The sequence below is a fragment of the Nerophis lumbriciformis genome, linkage group LG25 (assembly GCF_033978685.3).
Source record: "Nerophis lumbriciformis linkage group LG25, RoL_Nlum_v2.1, whole genome shotgun sequence".
NCBI classification, from domain to species: Eukaryota; Metazoa; Chordata; class Actinopteri; order Syngnathiformes; family Syngnathidae; genus Nerophis; species Nerophis lumbriciformis.
Window position 1 is genome coordinate 38,490,996 of NC_084572.2, and position 20,807 is coordinate 38,511,802.

The following is a 20,807-nucleotide window of genomic DNA, read 5'->3' on the forward strand; positions in this document are numbered from 1 at the left end:
TTCTTCAAATAAAAATGAGATTCGTAAGTAAAAAAAGTTTTTTTTAAATCCTTTTTTTTCTTCAACTAAAAATGAGATTCGCAAGTAAAAAAAAACCCAATTTGAAATGAAAAAAAAAAAGATTTGTAAGCAAAAAAAACCTATTTTCTTCAATTAAAAATGAGATTCGCAAGTTAAAAAACTTTTTTCGATTAGTAAAACGATTCGCAAGTGTAAAAACAATTTTCCTCAATTAAAAATGAGATTCGCAAGTAAAAAACAATTTTTTTTAAGGGAATTTTATTCCTTCTTCAACTAAAAATTCGATTCGCAAGTAAAAAAAAAAACAAAAAAAAAAAATAAAAAAAAAACAAGATTTGAACGTAAAAAATAATATTTTTTTTTCTTTAATTAAAAATGAGATTTGCAGGTAAAAAAAATTAAAATTTTATGAAAAAAGATTCGCAAGACAAAAAAACATTTTTTAATGAAAATAAAAAAGATTTGCAAACGTTTTTTTTCTTCAAATAAAATTAGATTCGCAAGTTAAAAAACTTTTTTCGATTAATAAAACGATTCGCAAGTGTAAAAACAATGAGATTTGCAAGTAAAAAAAGTTTTTTTAAAGAAAAAAAACATTATTTTTTCTTCAACTAAAAATGAGATTCGCAAGTAAAAAAAGTTGTTTTTTTTAAATCCTTTTTTTTCTTCAACTAAAAATGAGATTCGCAAGTAAAAAAAAACCAATTTGAAATGAAAAAAAAAAAAGATTTGTAAGCAAAAAAAAACTATTTTCTTCAATTAAAAATGAGATTCACAAGTTAAAAAACTTGTTTTCGATTAGTAAAACGATTCGCAAGTGTAAAAACAATTTTCCTCAATTACATTTTTTTTTCTTTAATTAAAAATGAGATTTGCAAGTAAAAAAACGATTTTTTTTCTAAGGGAATTTTTTTTCTTCTTCAACTAAAAATTCGATTCGCAAAAAAAAAAAAAAAAAAAAAAAAAAAAAAGATTTGAACGTAAAAAATAATGTTTTTTTTTCTTTAATTAAAAATGAGATTTGCAAGTAAAAAAAATAAGATTTTTATGAAAAAAAGATTCGCAAGACAAAAAAATATTTTCTAATGAAAATAAAAAAGATTTGCAAACGTTTTTTTTCTTCAAATAAAATTAGATTCGCAAGTTAAAAAACTTTTTTCGATTAATAAAACGATTCGCAAGTGTAAAAACAATGAGATTTGCAAGTAAAAAAAGTTTTTTTTAAAGAAAAAAAACATTATTTTTTCTTCAACTAAAAATGAGATTCGCAAGTAAAAAGTTTTTTTTTTTTAAATCCTTTTTTTTCTTCAACTAAAAATGAGATTCGCAAGTAAAAAAAACCCAATTTGAAATGAAAAAAAAAAAAAGATTTGTAAGCAAAAAAAAAACTATTTTCTTCAATTAAAAATGAGATTCACAAGTTAAAAAACTTGTTTTCGATTAGTAAAACGATTCGCAAGTGTAAAAACAATTTTCCTCAATTAAAAATGAGATTCGGAAGTAAAAAAACGATTTTTTCTAAGGGAATTTTTTTTCTTCTTCAACTAAAAATTCGATTCGCAAGTAAAAAAACAAATAAAAAAAATAAATAAAAAAAAAACAAGATTTGAACGTAAAAAATAATATTTTTTTTTCTTTAATTAAAAATGAGATTTGCAAGTAAAAAAAAAAAGATTTTTATGAAAAAAAGATTCGCAAGACAAAAAAACATTTTTTAATGAAAATAAAAAAGATTTGCAAACGTTTTTTTTCTTCAAATAAAATTAGATTCGCAAGTTAAAAAACTTTTTTCGATTAATAAAACGATTCGCAAGTGTAAAAACAATGAGATTTGCAAGTAAAAAAAGTTTTTTTTAAGAAAAAAAACATTATTTTTTCTTCAACTAAAAATGAGATTCGCAAGTAAAAATTTTTTTTTTTAAATGGAAAAAAAAAAGATTTGCAAGCAAAAAAAAACTATTTTCTTCAATCAAAAATGAGATTCGCAAGTTAAAAAACTTTTTTTGATTAGTAAAACGATTCGCAAGTGTAAAAACAATTTTCCTCAATTAAAAATGACACTCGCAAGTAAAAAAAGTTTTTTTTAAATCCTTTTTTTTCTTCAACTAAAAATGATATTCGCAAGTAAAAAAACCCAATTTGAAATGAAAAAAAAAAAGATTTGTAAGCAAAAAAAACCTATTTTCTTCAATTAAAAATGAGATTCGCAAGTTAAAAAACTTTTTTCGATTAGTAAAACGATTCGCAAGTGTAAAAACAATTTTCCTCAATTAAAAATGAGATTTGCAAGTAAAAAACAATTTTTTTTAAGGGAATTTTTTTCCTTCTTCAACTAAAAATTCGATTCGCAAGTAAAAAAAACAAAAAAAAATAAAAATAAAAAAAAAACAAGATTTGAACGTAAAAAATAATTTTTTTTTTTTTTAATTAAAAATGAGATTTGCAGGTAAAATTTTTTTAAAATTTTATGAAAAAAGATTCGCAAGACAAAAAAACATTTTTTAATGAAAATAAAAAAGATTTGCAAACGTTTTTTTTCTTTAAATAAAATTAGATTCGCAACTTAAAAAACTTTTTTCGATTCATAAAACGATTCGCAAGTGTAAAAACAATGAGATTTGCAAGTAAAAAAAGTTTTTTTTAAAGAAAAAAAACATTATTTTTCTTCAACTAAAAATGAGATTCGCAAGTAAAAAGTTTTTTTTTTAAATCCTTTTTTTTCTTCAACTAAAAATGAGATTCGCAAGTAAAAAAAACCCAATTTGAAATGAAAAAAAAAAAAGATTTGTAAGCAAAAAAAACTATTTTCTTCAATTAAAAATGAGATTCACAAGTTAAAAAACTTGTTTTCGATTAGTAAAACGATTCGCAAGTGTAAAAACAATTTTCCTCAATTAAAAATGAGATTCGGAAGTAAAAAAACAATTTTTTTTAAGGGAATTTTTTTTCTTCTTCAACTAACAATTCGATTCGCAAGTAAAAAAACAAATTAAAAATTAAAAAAAAAAAAAAAACAAGATTTGAACGTAAAAAATAATATTTTTTTTTCTTTAATTAAAAATGAGATTTGCAAGTAAAAAAAATAAAAATGTTATGAAAAAAAAATTCGCAAGACAAAAAAACATTTTTTAATGAAAATAAAAAAGATTTGCAAATAAAACAAACGTTTTTTTTCTTCAAATAAAATTAGATTCGCAAGTTAAAAAACTTTTTTCGATTAATAAAACGATTCGCAAGTGTAAAAACAATGAGATTTGCAAGTAAAAAAAGTTTTTTTTTAAGAAAAAAAACATTATTTTTTCTTCAAATAAAAATGAGATTCGCAAGTAAAAAAAGTTTTTTTTAAATCCTTTTTTTTCTTCAACTAAAAATGAGATTCGCAAGTAAAAAAAACCCAATTTGAAATGAAAAAAAAAAAGATTTGTAAGCAAAAAAAAACTATTTTCTTCAATTAAAAATGAGATTCACAAGTTAAAAAACTTGTTTTCGATTAGTAAAACGATTCGCAAGTGTAAAAACAATTTTCCTCAATTAAAAATGAGATTCGGAAGTAAAAAAACAATTTTTTTTAAGGGAATTTTTTTTCTTCTTCAACTAACAATTCGATTCGCAAGTAAAAAAACAAATTAAAATTAAAAAAAAAAAAAAAAACAAGATTTGAACGTAAAAAATAATAATTTTTTTCTTTAATTAAAAATGAGATTTGCAAGTAAAAAAAATAAAAATTTTATGAAAAAAAAATTCGCAAGACAAAAAAACATTTTTTAATGAAAATAAAAAAGATTTGCAAATAAAACAAACGTTTTTTTTCTTCAAATAAAATGAGATTCGCAAGTTAAAAAACTTTTTTCGATTAATAAAACGATTCGCAAGTGTAAAAACAATGAGATTTGCAAGTAAAAAAAGTTTTTTTAAAGAAAAAAAACATTATTTTTTCTTCAACTAAAAATGAGATTCGCAAGTAAAAAGTTTTTTTTTTTAAATCCTTTTTTTTCTTCAACTAAAAATGAGATTCGCAAGTAAAAAAAACCCAATTTGAAATGAAAAAAAAAAAAGATTTGTAAGCAAAAAAAAACTATTTTCTTCAATTAAAAATGAGATTCACAAGTTAAAAAACTTGTTTTCGATTAGTAAAACGATTCGCAAGTGTAAAAACAATTTTCCTCAATTAAAAATGAGATTCGGAAGTAAAAAAACAATTTTTTTTAAGGGAATTTTTCTTCTTCTTCAACTAAATATTCGATTCGCAAGTAAAAAAACAAATTAAATTAAAAAAAAAAAAAAAAAACAAGATTTGAACGTAAAAAATAATAATTTTTTTTCTTTAATTAAAAATGAGATTTGCAAGTAAAAAAAATAAAAATTTTATGAAAAAAAAATTCGCAAGACAAAAAAACATTTTTTAATGAAAATAAAAAAGATTTGCAAATAAAACAAACGTTTTTTTTCTTCAAATAAAATGAGATTCGCAAGTTAAAAAACTTTTTTCGATTAATAAAACGATTCGCAAGTGTAAAAACAATGAGATTTGCAAGTAAAAAAAGTTTTTTTTAAGAAAAAAAACATTATTTTTTCTTCAAATAAAAATGAGATTCGCAAGTAAAAAAAGTTTTTTTTAAATCCTTTTTTTTCTTCAACTAAAAATGAGATTCGCAAGTAAAAAAAAACCAATTTGAAATGAAAAACAAAAAAGATTTGTAAGCAAAAAAAAACTATTTTCTTCAATTAAAAATGAGATTCACAAGTTAAAAAACTTGTTTTCGATTAGTAAAACGATTTGCAAGTGTAAAAACAATTTTCCTCAATTAAAAATGAGATTCGGAAGTAAAAAAACAATTTTTTTTAAGGGAATTTTTCTTCTTCTTCAACTAACAATTCGATTCGCAAGTAAAAAAACAAATTAAATTAAAAAAACAAAAAAAAAACAAGATTTGAACGTAAAAAATAATAATTTTTTTTCTTTAATTAAAAATGAGATTTGCAAGTAAAAAAAATAAAAAATTTATGAAAAAAAAATTCGCAAGACAAAAAAACATTTTTTAATGAAAATAAAAAAGATTTGCAAATAAAACAAACGTTTTTTTTCTTCAAATAAAATTAGATTCGCAAGTTAAAAAACTTTTTTCGATTAATAAAACGATTCGCAAGTGTAAAAACAATGAGATTTGCAAGTAAAAAAAGTTTTTTTTAAGAAAAAAAACATTATTTTTTCTTCAAATAAAAATGAGATTCGCAAGTAAAAAAACCCAATTTGAAATGAAAAAACAAAAAAGATTTGTAAGCAAAAAAAAACTATTTTCTTCAATTAAAAATGAGATTCACAAGTTAAAAAACTTGTTTTCGATTAGTAAAACGATTCGCAAGTGTAAAAACAATTTTCCTCAATTAAAAATGAGATTCGGAAGTAAAAAAACAATTTTTTTTAAGGGAATTTTTTTTCTTCTTCAACTAACAATTCGATTCGCAAGTAAAAAAACAAATTAAATTTTTTTTTAAAAAAAAAACAAGATTTGAACGTAAAAAATAATAATTTTTTTTCTTTAATTAAAAATGAGATTTGCAAGTAAAAAAAATAAAAATTTTATGAAAAAAAAATTCGCAAGACAAAAAAACATTTTTTAATGAAAATAAAAAAGATTTGCAAATAAAACAAACGTTTTTTTTCTTCAAATAAAATTAGATTCGCAAGTTAAAAAACTTTTCGATTAATAAAACGATTCGCAAGTGTAAAAACAATGAGATTTGCAAGTAAAAAAAGTTTTTTTTAAGAAAAAAAACATTATTTTTTCTTCAAATAAAAATGAGATTCGCAAGTAAAAAAAGGTTTTTTTTAAATCCTTTTTTTTCTTCAACTAAAAATGAGATTCGCAAGTAAAAAAAACCCAATTTGAAATGAAAAACAAAAAAGATTTGTAAGCAAAAAAAAACTATTTTCTTCAATTAAAAATGAGATTCACAAGTTAAACTTTTTTTTCGATTAGTAAAACGATTCGCAAGTGTAAAAACAATTTTCCTCAATTAAAAATGAGATTCGCAAGTAAAAAAACAATTTTTTTTAAGGGAATTTTTTTTCTTCTTCAACTAAAAATTCGATTCGCAAGTTAAAAAAAAATAAATAAAAAAAATAAAAAAAAACAAGATTTGAAAGTAAAAAAAAAAAAAAAAAGTTTCTTTAATTAAAGATGAGATTTGCAAGTAAAAAAAAAAAATTTTTTATGAAAAAAAGATTCGCAAGGCAAAAAAACATTTTTTTAATGAAAATAAAAAAGATTTGCAAATAAAACAAACGTTTTTTTTCTTCAATTAAAAATGAGATTCGCATGTTAAAAAACTTTTTTCGATTAGTAAAACGATTCGCAAGTGTAAAAACAATTTTCCTCAATTAAAAATGAGATTCGCAAGTAAAAAAAACAATTTTTTTAAGGGAATTTTTTTTTCTTCAACTAAAAATTTGATTCGCAAGTTAAAAAAAATAAAAAAATTAAAAAAACAAGATTTGAAAGTAAAAAAAAAACATTTTTTTCTTTAATTAAAAATGAGATTTGCAAGTAAAAAAAAAAAATGTTTATGAAAAAAAGATTCGCAAGGCAAAAAAACATTTTTTTAATGAAAATAAAAAAGATTTGCAAATAAAACAAACGTTTTTTTTTCTTCAATTAAAAATGAGATTCGCATGTTAAAAAACTTTTTTCGATTAGTAAAACGATTCGCAAGTGTAAAAACAATTTTCCTCAATTAAAAATGAGATTCGCAAGTAAAAAAACAATTCTTTTTAAGGACATTTTTTTTTCTTCAACTAAAAATTCAATTCGCAAGTAAAAAAAAAATAAAATAAAAATAAAAAAAACAAGATTTGAAAGTAAAAAAACAACAACATTTTTTTCTTAAATTAAAAATGAGATTTGCAAGTAAAAAAAACAAGATTTTTATGAAAAAAAGATTCGCAAGACAAAAAAACCTTTTTTTAATGAAAATAAAAAAGATTTGCAAATAAAACAAACGTTTTTTTTCTTCAAATCAAACTAGATTCGCAAGACATTTTCAATGAAAACAAAATCGTAAGTAAAACTTTTTTTAAATAAAAAAACGATTTTTAAGCACATAATTTTTTTTCTTCAATTAAAAAAAAAAGATTTGCAAGTAAAAAAGGTTTTAAGATTTTTTTTTTCTTCAACTAAAAATGAGATTCGCAAGTAAAAAAAAAAATGTAATGAAAAAAAAAAGATTTGCAAGTAAAATGTTTTTTTTAAACGATGTGTAAACAAGTACTTTTTATACTTGCAAATGTTTTTTTTATTTGAATTTTTTTTTTTAAATTTGAAGAAAATTTTTATTCATACTTGAACATTTTTAATTCAAGAAAATGAGATAGGCTCCAGCGACCCCCCGCGACCTCAAAAGGGACGAGCGGTAGAAAATGGATGAATGGATGGATGTTTTTATAATTGAGAATATTTTTTTCATTGAAGAAAATGTTTATTCTTACAAAAAAAAAATTCAAGTACACTTGAGAATCGTTTTTTTTATTTAAAATTTTTTTTTTTACAGTTGCAAATATTTCTTTTAAATGAAAAATTTGGTTTTATACTTTCAAATATTTTTTAAACTAAAGAAAATAGTTTTATAATTGCGAATATTTTTTTAATTGAAGAAAATTGTTTTTATTCTTGCAAAACAAAATTTCAACGAAAGAAAATTGTTTTTACGCTTGCGAATCATTTTTTATTGAAAAAAAAACACGTTTTTATAGTTGCAAATACTTGAACTGAACATTTTCTTCTATACTTGCAAATTATTTTTGATTGAGAAACGTTTTTATTTTTACTTGCGACTATTTGGTGGTAAGTAAAAACATTTCTGCGCGCTTGTGGAGTTTTGTCAGTATTTTGGCTCCATGAGCGTGTGGTTCAGTCGCTGAGTCGGCAAACAAGAAAGATGGTCTCCCCGCAGCGCCTCCTAGTGGCGAGTGTGTGCTACTACCGTTTCAGGTTACTCGTACGACACGGAGAAGGGACGTCCGTGACCCCGTGGGACGTCCGGGGAAGAGACATCGGAGAAAAAGATACGAGGAAAAAGTTTTTTTTTTGTCTTTTTCTCCACTTGGTAATAAAAAAGAAGTCTTTACGATTCCACATCCCCGCCGAGGAAGCATCTGTCGTCAGTCCAGCACTGAACTCCAGGAAAGAATCTCCCGTGTTTCTTTTTCTTCTTTAAAAAACAAACTTGGAGGGACGTGAAAAGAAGGGGAGGGGGCGGGCACACAAAACATATCTTGCGAGGAGAAAGTCTTTTTTTGTGTTTTCTTTTTCTACGACGGACACTTTGTATTTGTACAGCCGCACTTCACCACCTTCTCCACCTCCTGGACAAAAGAGCTGCCGTCGGTGCACTGGAAGGTGTATTTCCTGCGCTTGCTGCGGAGGGGGGTGCAGCAGGCCTCCGCGCCCCCCAGGCAGCTGCCCCGGCACACTAGACGGGAGACCTTCTCCTGGGTTTGGCACGCCGCGTAGCCTTGCTGGCTCTGGTAGACATCTCGGACCCGTTCCCCTCTGCAGGCCACCTCTGCCGGAAGGAATGGGGGAAACATGCATTTATATACCATATATATATATATATATATATATATATATATATATATATATATATATATATATATATATATATATATATATATACACACACACATATATATATATATATATATATATATATATATATATATATATATATATATATACATACATATATATATATACATATATATATATATATATATATATATATATATATATATATATATATACATATATATATATATATATATATCTCAAATAAATAAATAAATAAAACATAAAAACAGGTTCACAGCAGGTGCATTATGGGAGGGTTATACATACACATGTATATATATATATATATATATATATATATATATATATATATATATATATATATATATATATATATATATATATATATATATATATTTTTTTACTCTATATCCAACTTCCTTAAAAAAAACAAAAAAAAAACACGTGGACAATGAAATAAAAATAATATGCTGTTTTTAATGTGGAGGACAAAAATAATAATATGTTGTTTTTAATGTGGAGAACAAAAAAACAAAAGTTACATTTTAATGTGGAGAACAAAATAAAAATAATACGTTGTTGTTAATGTGGAGAACAATATGTATGTATGTATGTATGTTTGTATATATATATATTATTTTTTTTGTAATTTTTTACTCTATATCCAAGTTTCTTTTTTTTTTTAACAAATAAATAAAAATAATATGCTGTTTTTAATGTGGAGGACAAAAATAATAAGAAGTTGTTTTTAATGTGGAGAACAAAATAAAAATAATACGTTGTTTTTAATGTGGAGAACAATATGTATGTATGTATGTATGTTTATATATATATATATATATATATATATATATATATATATATATATATATATATATATTTTATTTATTTATTAATTATTTTTGTTACTCTATATCCAAGTTTCTTTTTTTTTTTTTTTTAATAAACGTGGAGAAAAATAAATAAATAAAAATAATATGCTGTTTTTAATGTAGGCAACAACAACAAAAAAGTTGCATTTTAATGTGGAGAACATAATAAAAATAATACGTTGTTGTTAATGTGGAGAACAATATGTATGTATGTTTATATATATATATATATATATATATTTTTTTTTTTTTGTAATTTTTTACTCTATATCCAAGTTTCTTTTTTTTTTTTTAAACAAATAAATAAAAATAATATGCTGTTTTTAATGTGGAGGACAAAAATAATAAGAAGTTGTTTTTAATGTGGACAACAAAATAATAATATGTTGTTTTTAATGTGGACAACAAAATAAAAAATATGTTGTTTTTAATGTGGAGGACACAAATAATAATATGTTGTTTTTAATGTGGAGAACAAAAAAACCAAAGTTACATTTTAATGTGGAGAACAAAATAAAAATAATACGTTGTTGTTAATGTGGAGAACAATATGTATGTATGTATGTATGTTTGTATATATATATATATTATTTTTTTGGTAATTTTTTACTCTATATCCAAGTTTCTTTTTTTTTTTTTAAACAAATAAATAAAAATAATATGCTGTTTTTAATGTGGAGGACAAAAATAATAAGAAGTTGTTTTTAATGTGGACAATAAAATAATAATATGTTGTTTTTAATGTGGACAACAAAATAAAAAATATGTTGTTTTTAATGTGGAGGACACAAATAATAATATGTTGTTTTTAATGTGGAGAACAAAAAAACAAAAGTTACATTTTAATGTGGACAACAAAATAAAAATAATACGTTGTTGTTAATGTGGAGAACAATATGTATGTATGTATGTTTATATATATATATATATTATTTTTTTTGTAATTTTTTACTCTATATCCAAGTTTCTTTTTTTTTTTTAAACAAATAAATAAAAATAATATGCTGTTTTTAATGTGGAGGACAAAAATAATAAGAAGTTGTTTTTAATGTGGACAACAAAATAATAATATGTTGTTTTTAATGTGGAGAACAAAATAAAAATAATACGTTGTTTTTAATGTGGAGAACAATATGTATGTATGTATGTATGTATGTTTATATATATATATATATATATATATATATATATATATATATATATATATGTCTTAATAAGGTTATCCAAAAAATAGTGCTCGATACCGTAGTAGAGCGCAATATATGTATGTGTGGGAAAAAAAAAATCACAAGACTACTTCATCTCTACAGGCCTGTTTCATGAGGGGGTTCCCTCAATCATCAGGAGATTTTAATATATATATATATATATATATATATATATATATATATTTTATATATATTTTATATATTATATATATATTTATATATATATATATATATTTATATTTATATATATTTTATATATATTTATATATATTTATATTTATATATATTTATATATATATATATATTTTATTTTATTTTTTATTTTATTTATTAATTAATTATTTTTGTTACTCTATATCCAAGTTTCTTTTTTTTTTTTTTTTTTAATAAACGTGGAGAAAAATAAATAAATAAAAATAATATGCTGTTTTTAATGTAGGCAACAACAAAAAAAAGTTGCATTTTAATGTGGAGAACATAATAAAAATAATACGTTGTTGTTAATGTGGAGAACAATATGTATGTATGTTTATATATATATATATATATATATTTTTTGTAATTTTTTACTCTATATCCAAGTTTCTTTTTTTTTTTTAAACAAATAAATAAAAATAATATGCTGTTTTTAATGTGGAGGACACAAATAATAATACGTTGTTTTTAATGTGGACAACAAAATAATAATATGTTGTTTTTAATGTGGACAACAAAATAAAAAATATGTTGTTTTTAATGTGGAGAACAAAATAAAAATAATACGTTGTTTTTAATGTGGAGAACAATATGTATGTATGTATATATATATATATATATATACATATATATATATACATATACTGTATATATCTATATATATATTTTATTTATTTATTAAGTATTTTTTTTACTGTATATCCAAGTTTCTTTTTTTTTTTTTAATAAACGTGGAGAAAAATAAATAAATAAAAATAATATGCTGTTTTTAATGTGGAGAACATAATACAAATAATATGTTGTTTTTTATGTGGAGAACAAAAAACAAAAGTTGCATTTTAATGTGGAGAACAAAATAAAAATAATACGTTGTTTTTAATGTGGAGAACAATATGTATGTATGTCTGTATGTTTATATTTATATATATACATATTTTTTTTAAATTTAATTTAATTTATTTATTTATTTGTTTTTTGACTCTATATCCAAGTTTCTTTTTTTTTTAATAAACATGGAGAAAAATAAATAAATAAAAATAATATGCTGTTTTTAATGTGGGCAACAAAAAAACAAAAGTTGCATTTTAATGTGGAGAACATAATACAAATAATATGTTGTTTTTTATGTGCAGAACAAAAAAAAGGTGCTTTTTAATGTGGACAACAAAATAAAAAATAATACGTTGTTTTTAATGTGGAGAACAATATGTATATATGTATGTTTATATATATGTATATTATTTTTTTGTAATTTTTTACTCTATATCCAAGTTTCTTTTTTTTTTCAAACATGGAGAAAAAATAAATAAAAATAATATGCTGTTTTTAATGTGGAGGACAAAAATAATAATAAGTTGTTTTTAATGTGGACAACAAAATAATAATATGTTGTTTTTAATGTGGACAACAAAATAATAATATGTTGCTTTTATTGTGGACAGCAAAATAAAATATGTTGTTTTTAATGTGGAGAACAAAATAAAAATAATACGTTGTTTTTAATGTGGAGAACAATATGTATGTATGTATGTATGTATGTTTATATATATATATATATATATATATATATATATATATGTCTTAATAAGGTTATCCAAAAAATAGTGCTCGATACCGTAGTAGAGCGTAATATATGTATGTGTGGGGAAAAAATCACAAGACTTTCATCTCTACAGGCCTGTTTCATGAGGGGGGTACCCTCAATCGTCAGGAGATTTTAATGGGAGCATTCGCATACCATGGTTTATATAGGGCACAGAGTGGGTGGGTACAGGCTGGCCTAGGGGCGTGGTGATTGGCTCATGTGTTACCTAGGAGGTGTTTCCGTCTATGGCGGCATGTTGTTACAATTTCGCTGCGCTTGTTGAGGGATGACAGGTCTGGACGGTAGATAATAAATCCACCACCACGAAAAGAATACCTACCGGAATCAATAAAAGGCTATCGATGCTGTCATCTAGCAAAGCTGAATTTGACCAAGCAACCCCCCCGTACCAAAAAGCCCTTGATGAAAGCGGATACAATTTCACCCTCACCTATGAACCCACGCCAGGAAACCAGCCAAAAAAGAACAGAAAACGAAACGGCATCATCTGGTACAACCCCCCATACAGCAAAAACGTCTCAACGAACATTGGACACAAATTCCTCAACCTGATTGACAAACACTTTCCCAAAGACAACAACCTAAGAAAAGTATTCAACAAGAACAACATCAAATTGAGCTACAGCTGCATGAACAATATACGACAAATCATCTCAAACCACAACAAAACAATTGCAAATGAGCCGTCGACCCCCAGTCAGAACGACTCCAAAACCAACAAAGCATGTAACTGTCGAAAGAAACCTGATTGCCCCCTGCTTACAAACATCAGTTGTCTACCAATCTAAGGTAATACGCAAGGACATTAACACATCCGACACATATGTAGGATTAACCGAGGGTGAATTCAAAACCAGATGGAACAACCACAAGGCTTCTTTCAGGAACAAAAACCTGCGAAATACCACAGAACTCAGCAAACACATTTGGGACCTCAAAGACAATAATGTTGAATATTCAATAACATGGCAAATTCTTGCATCCAGCACACCTTACAATAGTGGTAATAAAAGATGCAACCTATGCTTGAAAGAGAAACTGTTTATTATCTACCGTCCAGACCTGTCATCCCTCAACAAGCGCAGCGAAATTGTAACAACATGCCGCCATAGACGGAAACACCTCCTAGGTAACACATGAACCAATCACCACGCCCCTAGGCCAGCCTGTACCCACCCACTCTGTGCCCTATATAAACCATGGTATGCGAATGCTCCCATTAAAATCTCCTGACGATTGAGGGTACCCCCCCTCATGAAACAGGCCTGTAGAGATGAAATAGTCTTGTGATTTTTTCCCCCACACATACATATATATATATATATATATATATATATGTATATATATATATATATATATACAATATATATACAATATATATATATATACAATATGTATATATGTATGTTTATATATGTATATTATTTTTTTGTAATTTTTTACTCTATATCCAAGTTTCTTTTTTTTTTTCAAACATGGAGAAAAAATAAATAAAAATAATATGCTGTTTTTAATGTGGAGGACAAAAATAATAATAAGTTGTTTTTAATGTGGACAACAAAATAATAATATGTTGTTTTTAATGTGGACAACAAAATAATAATATGTTGCTTTTATTGTGGACAGCAAAATAAAATATGTTGTTTTTAATGTGGAGAACAAAATAAAAATAATACGTTGTTTTTAATATGGAGAACAATATGTATGTATTTATGTATGTATGTTTATATATATATATTTTTTTATTTTATTTATTTATTTAATTTTATTTATTTATTTATGTATTTATTTTTTTAGTCTATATCCAAGTTTCTTTTTTTTTTTTTAAATCAACGTGGAGAAAAATAAATAAATAAATAAAAATAATATGCTGTTTTTAATGTGGGCAACAAAAAAACAAAAGTTGCATTTTAATGTGGAGAACATAATAAAAATAATATGTTGTTTTTTATGTGCAGAACAAAAAAAGGTGCTTTTTAATGTGGACAACAAAATAAAAATAATACGTTGTTTTTAATGTGGAGAACAATATGTATATATGTATGTTTATATATATGTATATTATTTTTTTGTAATGTTTTACTCTATATCCAAGTTTCTTTTTTTTTTAAACATGGAGAAAAAATATATAAAAATAATATGCTGTTTTTAATGTGGAGGACAAAAATAATAATAAGTTGTTTTTAATGTGGACAACAAAATAATAATATGTTGTTTTTAACGTGGACAACAAAATAATAATATGTTGCTTTTATTGTGGACAGCAAAATAAAACATGTTGTTTTTAATGTGGAGAACAAAATAAAAATAATACGTTGTTTTTAATGTGGAGAACAATATGTATGTATGTATGTATGTTTATATATATATATATTTTATTTTTTTATTTATTTTTATTTTATTTTATTTTTTTATTTTTTTTACTCTATATCCAAGTTTCTTTTTTTTTTTTTAATAAACGTGGAGAAAAATAAATAAATAAAAATAATATGCTGTTTTTAATGTGGGCAACAAAAAAACAAAAGTTGCATTTTAATGTGGAGAACATAATAAAAATAATATGTTGTTTTTTATGTGCAGAACAAAAAAAAAGTGCTTTTTAATGTGGACAACAAAATAAAAATGATACGTTGTTTTTAATGTGGAGAACAATATGTATATATGTATGTTTATATATATGCATATTATTTTTTTTGTAATTTTTTACTCTATATCCAAGTTTCTTTTTTTTTTTTAAACATGGAGAAAAAATACATAGAAATAATATGCTGTTTTTAATGTGGAGGACAAAAATAATAAGTTGTTTTTAATGTGGACAACAAAATAATAATATGTTGTTTTTAATGTGGACAACAAAATAATAATATGTTGCTTTTATTGTGGACAACAAAATAAAAATAATACATTGTTTTTAATGTGGAGAACAATATGTATGTATGTATGTATGTTTATATATATATATATATTTATTTTTTTTAAATTTTATTTTATTTATTTATTTATTTATTTTTACTCTATATCCAAGTTTCTTTTTCTTTTTTAATAAACGTGGAGAAAAATAAATAAATAAAAATAATATGCTGTTTTTAATGTGGGCAACAAAAAAAACAAAGTTGCATTTTAATGTGGAGAACATAATAAAAATATTATGTTGTTTTTTATGTGGAGAACAAAAAATATATAATATATTGCTTCCCCCCCCCCTCATTTTCACTTCCTGTAAGGCTGGGGTGTTCAAAGTGTGGCACAGGGGCCTTTTGTGGCCCGCAGCTCCAATTTTGTTGGCCCACTTCATACAGTCGGAAAAAACAGTAACATTTAAAATACAAAAGTGAAAAACTGTAATGTAATGGGAAACATATGACATTTTCTGGGTAAATAAAGGTTAAAAAAATAAATAAGTAAATACATTTAAAATAATAATAGTATGCTTTGTCATCTATAACACAAAGCTGACAAGGTTTTGTCTTTATATATATATATATATATATATATATATATATATATATATACACACACACACACACACACACACACACACACCTACACACGCACACACACACACACACACATATATAAATATATATGTATATATATATACATACATACATATGTATGTGTATATATACATATATACACACATATAGATATACAAATTAAATACACATTTGTATAAATGTTTACATATATATATACACATATATGTACACATATGTATATATATTTACATATATATATATACATATATATAAGTATATATACACACATATATATAAACTTACGTATATATACACATACAGTATGTATATATATTTACATATATACATACATATGTACACATCTGTATACATATTTATGCATATACATATAAACACCTCCTCTCTGAGCTGCCACCTTAACGTGGTAGAGGAGTTTGCGTGTCCCAATGATCCTAGGAGCTATGTTGTCCGGGGGCTTCCATGCCCCCTGGTAGGGTCTCCCAAGACAAACAGGTCCTAGGTGAGGGATCAGACAAAGAGCAGCTCGAAGACTTCTATGGAAATGCAAGAACCGAGACTCAGATTTCCCTCGCCCGGACGCGGGTCACCGGGGCCCCCCTCCGGAGCCAGGCCCGGAGTTGGGGCACGATGGCGAGCGCCTGGTGGCCGGGCCTGTCCCCATGGGGCCCGGCCGGGCACAGCCCGAAGAGGCAACGTGGGTCCCCCCTCCAATGGGCTCACCACCCATAGCAGGGGCCATAGAGGTCGGGTGCAATGTGAGCTGGGCGGTAGCCGAAGGCAGGGCACTTGGCGGTCCGATCCTCGGCTACAGAAGCTAGCTCTTGGAACGTGGAACGTCACCTCGCTGGGGGGGAAGGAGCCTGAGCTAGTGCGCGAGGTAGAGAAGTTCCGGTTGGATATAGTCGGACTCACCTCGACGCACAGCAAGGGCTCTGGAACCAGTTCTCTCGAGAGGGGCTGGACTCTCTTCCACTCTGGCGTTGCCAGCAGTGAGAGGCGACGGGCTGGGGTGGCAATTCTTGTTGCCCCCCGGCTCAGAGCCTGCATGTTGGAGTTCAACCCGGTGGACGAGAGGGTAGCTTCCCTCCGCCTTCGGGTGGGGGGACGGGTCCTGACTGTTGTTTGCGCTTACGCGCCAAACAGCAGCTCAGAGTACCCACCCTTTTTGGATTCACTCGAGGGAGTACTTGAGAGTGCTCCCCCGGGTGATTCCCTCGTTCTACTGGGGGACTTCAACGCTCATATTGGCAACGACAGTGAAACCTGGAGAGGCGTGATTGGGAAGAATGGCCGCCCGGATCTGAACCCAAGTGGTGTTTTGTTATTGGACTTTTGTGCCCGTCACGGATTGTCCATAACGAACACCATGTTCAAGCATAAGGGTGTCCATATGTGCACTTGGCACCAGGACACCCTAGGCCGCAGTTCTATGATCGACTTTGTAGTTGTGTCATCGGATTTGCGGCCTCATGTTTTGGACACTCGGGTGAAGAGAGGGGCGGAGCTTTCTACCGATCACCACCTGGTGGTGAGTTGGCTGCGATGGTGGGGGAGGATGCCGGACAGACCTGGCAGGCCCAAACGCATTGTGAGGGTTTGCTGGGAACGTCTGGCAGAGTCTCCTGTCAGAGAGAGTTTCAATTCCCACCTCCGGAAGAACTTTGAACATGTCACGAGGGAGGTGCTGGACATTGAGTCCGAGTGGACCATGTTCCGCACCTCTATTGTCGAGGCGGCTGATTGGAGCTGTGGCCGCAAGGTAGTTGGTGCCTGTCGTGGCGGTAATCCTAGAACCCGTTGGTGGACACCGGCGGTGAGGGATGCCGTCAAGCTGAAGAAGGAGTCCTATCGGGTTCTTTTGGCTCATGGGACTCCTGAGGCAGCGGACAGGTACCGACAGGCCAAGCGGTGTGCGGCTTCAGCGGTCGCGGAGGCAAAAACTCGGACATGGGAGGAGTTCGGGGAAGCCATGGAAAACGACTTCCGGACGGCTTCGAAGCGATTCTGGACCACCATCCACCGCCTCAGGAAGGGGAAGCAGTGCACTACCAACACCGTGTATGGTGCGGATGGTGTTCTGCTGACCTCGACTGCGGAAGTTGTGGATCGGTGGAGGGAATACTTCGAAGACCTCCTCAATCCCACCAACACGTCTTCCTATGAGGAAGCAGTGCCTGAGGAATCTGTGGTGGGCTCTTCTATTTCTGGGGCTGAGGTTGCTGAGGTAGTTAAAAAGCTCCTCGGTGGCAAGGCCCCGGGGGTGGATGAGATCCGCCCGGAGTTCCTTAAGGCTCTGGATGCTGTAGGGCTGTCTTGGTTGACAAGACTCTGCAGCATCGCGTGGACATCGGGGGCAGTACCTCTGGATTGGCAGACCGGGGTGGTGGTTCCTCTCTTTAAAAAGGGGAACCGGAGGGTGTGTTCTAACTATCGTGGGATCACACTCCTCAGCCTTCCCGGTAAGGTCTATTCAGGTGTACTGGAGAGGAGGCTACGCCGGATAGTCGAACCTCGGATTCAGGAGGAACAGTGTGGTTTTCGTCCTGGTCGTGGAACTGTGGACCAGCTCTATACTCTCGGCAGGGTCCTTGAGGGTGCATGGGAGTTTGCCCAACCAGTCTACATGTGCTTTGTGGACTTGGAGAAGGCATTCGACCGTGTCCCTCGGGAAGTCCTGTGGGGAGTGCTCAGAGAGTATGGGGTTTCGGACTGTCTGATTGTGGCGGTCCGCTCCCTGTATGATCAGTGTCAGAGCTTGGTTCGCATTGCCGGCAGTAAGTCGGACACGTTTCCGGTGAGGGTTGGACTCCGCCAAGGCTGCCCTTTGTCACCGATTCTGTTCATAACTTTTATGGACAGAATTTCTAGGCGCAGTCAAGGCGTTGAGGGGATCCGGTTTGGTGGCTGCAGGATTAGGTCTCTGCTTTTTGCAGATGATTTGGTCCTGATGGCTTCATCTGGCCAGGATCTTCAGCTCTCACTGGATCGGTTCGCAGCCGAGTGTGAAGCGACTGGGATGAGAATCAGCACCTCCAAGTCCGAGTCCATGGTTCTCGCCCGGAAAAGGGTGGAGTGCCATCTCCGGGTTGGGGAGGAGATCTTGCCCCAAGTGGAGGAGTTCAAGTACCTCGGAGTCTTGTTCACGAGTGAGGGAAGAGTGGATCGTGAGATCGACAGGCGGATCGGTGCGGCGTCTTCAGTAATGCGGACGCTGTATCGATCCGTTGTGGTGAAGAAGGAGCTGAGCCGGAAGGCAAAGCTCTCAATTTACCGGTCGATCTACGTTCCCATCCTCACCTATGGTCATGAGCTTTGGGTTATGACCGAAAGGACAAGATCACGGGTACAAGCGGCCGAAATGAGTTTCCTCCGCCGGGTGGCGGGGCTCTCCCTTAGAGATAGGGTGAGAAGCTCTGTCATCCGGGGGGAGCTCAAAGTAAAGCCGCTGCTCCTCCGCATCGAGAGGAGCCAGATGAGGTGGTTCGGGCATCTGGTCAGGATGCCACCCGAGCGCCTCCCTAAGGAGGTGTTTAGGGCATGTCCAACCGGTAGGAGGCCACGAGGAAGACCCAGGACACGTTGGGAAGACTATGTCTCCCGGCTGGCCTGGGAACGCCTCGGGATCCACCGGGAGGAGCTGGACGAAGTGGCTGGGGAGAGGGAAGTCTGGGCTTCCCTGCTTAGGCTGCTGCCCCCGCGACCCGACCTCGGATAAGCGGAAGAAGATGGATGGATGGATGGATATAAACACACATATATACATATATATGTATGTACATACATATATATGTGTATATATACATATATACACACATAGATGTACACATTTGTATAAATGTTTACATATATATACACAGATATACACGTATGTATATATATTTATATATATATATATACATACATATATATGTATATATACACACATATATATATACACCTATATATACACATACAGTATGTATATATATTTACATACATACATACATACATATGTACACATCTGTATATATATTTATATATATACATACATACATATGTACACATCTGTATATACATTTACGCATATGCATACACACACACACATTTTTTATATATATATATATATATATATATATATATATATATATATATATATATATATATATACATACATATATATATATATATGTAAACCAAATGTTTTGCTCTCTTATTTCACTTTTTATGTTTTTTTTTTTTGTAATAGTATTTGTAAAATGGCCCCTGGTCCGCACTTTGGACACCCCTGCTAATCGTCCCCCGAAAATAAGATGACCAACATGGTTTTTAGAACCTTTTCTTGGTGTAGAAGTAAGTGTTATACGGTAGGAAGAGGAAGTGGATGTTCTGAGGAGAAGAAAAGGTGTGAGAGCTCACCTGTGTGACCCCAGGTGTGGGACTGAGAGGAAGCTGTGGTGAGGCTGAGTGGAGCAGGAAGGTGGAGGAGGACGTGTTAGACAGCAGAAGGTGGAGGAGGAGGACGTGTTAGACAGCAGAAGCCAAGCAGAGGGTTAGAAGAAGACACACCAGTGGAGGAAAGACATTTTAGTCTCCACACAGGTTGGAGCCTCACCTTTGTCGCAGGCCTCTCCGGTGTAACCCCCGCTACACTCGCAGTACGCCTTGCCCAGACCCGACACTCTGCACCTGCCGTGTCTGCAGCGTGACGGGCTGCAGGGGTTGGCCGCCTCCTGGTCCCGCTCGTCACACAGCACGCCGCTGAAGCCCGGCTGGCAGCGGCAGGAGTAGGAGTAGGAGTTGATGGGCAGGCAGGTGCCGTGGATACACCTGGAGAG

General features: G+C 29.7%; 1 protein-coding gene across 3 annotated transcripts in view; it reads right to left on the minus strand.

The window, feature by feature from the left end:
- Positions 1-7,773: 7,773 nt before the first annotated feature.
- The window catches only part of slit2 (slit homolog 2 (Drosophila)), a 595,329-nt gene continuing 582,295 nt past the window's right edge, over positions 7,774-20,807 (minus strand). For 2 of the 3 annotated variants that reach the window (XM_061984403.2, XM_061984402.2), the window contains 2 exons: positions 20,585-20,799; positions 7,774-8,583 (listed from right to left, as the gene is read on the minus strand). In XM_061984403.2, coding sequence (XP_061840387.2) covers positions 8,330-8,583; positions 20,585-20,799 — 469 coding nt within the window. In that variant the 3' untranslated portion in view covers positions 7,774-8,329. Of the gene's footprint in view, positions 8,584-20,388; positions 20,433-20,584; positions 20,800-20,807 lie in introns of all 3 variants that reach the window. The other variant, XM_061984404.2, reaches the window with a different exon arrangement.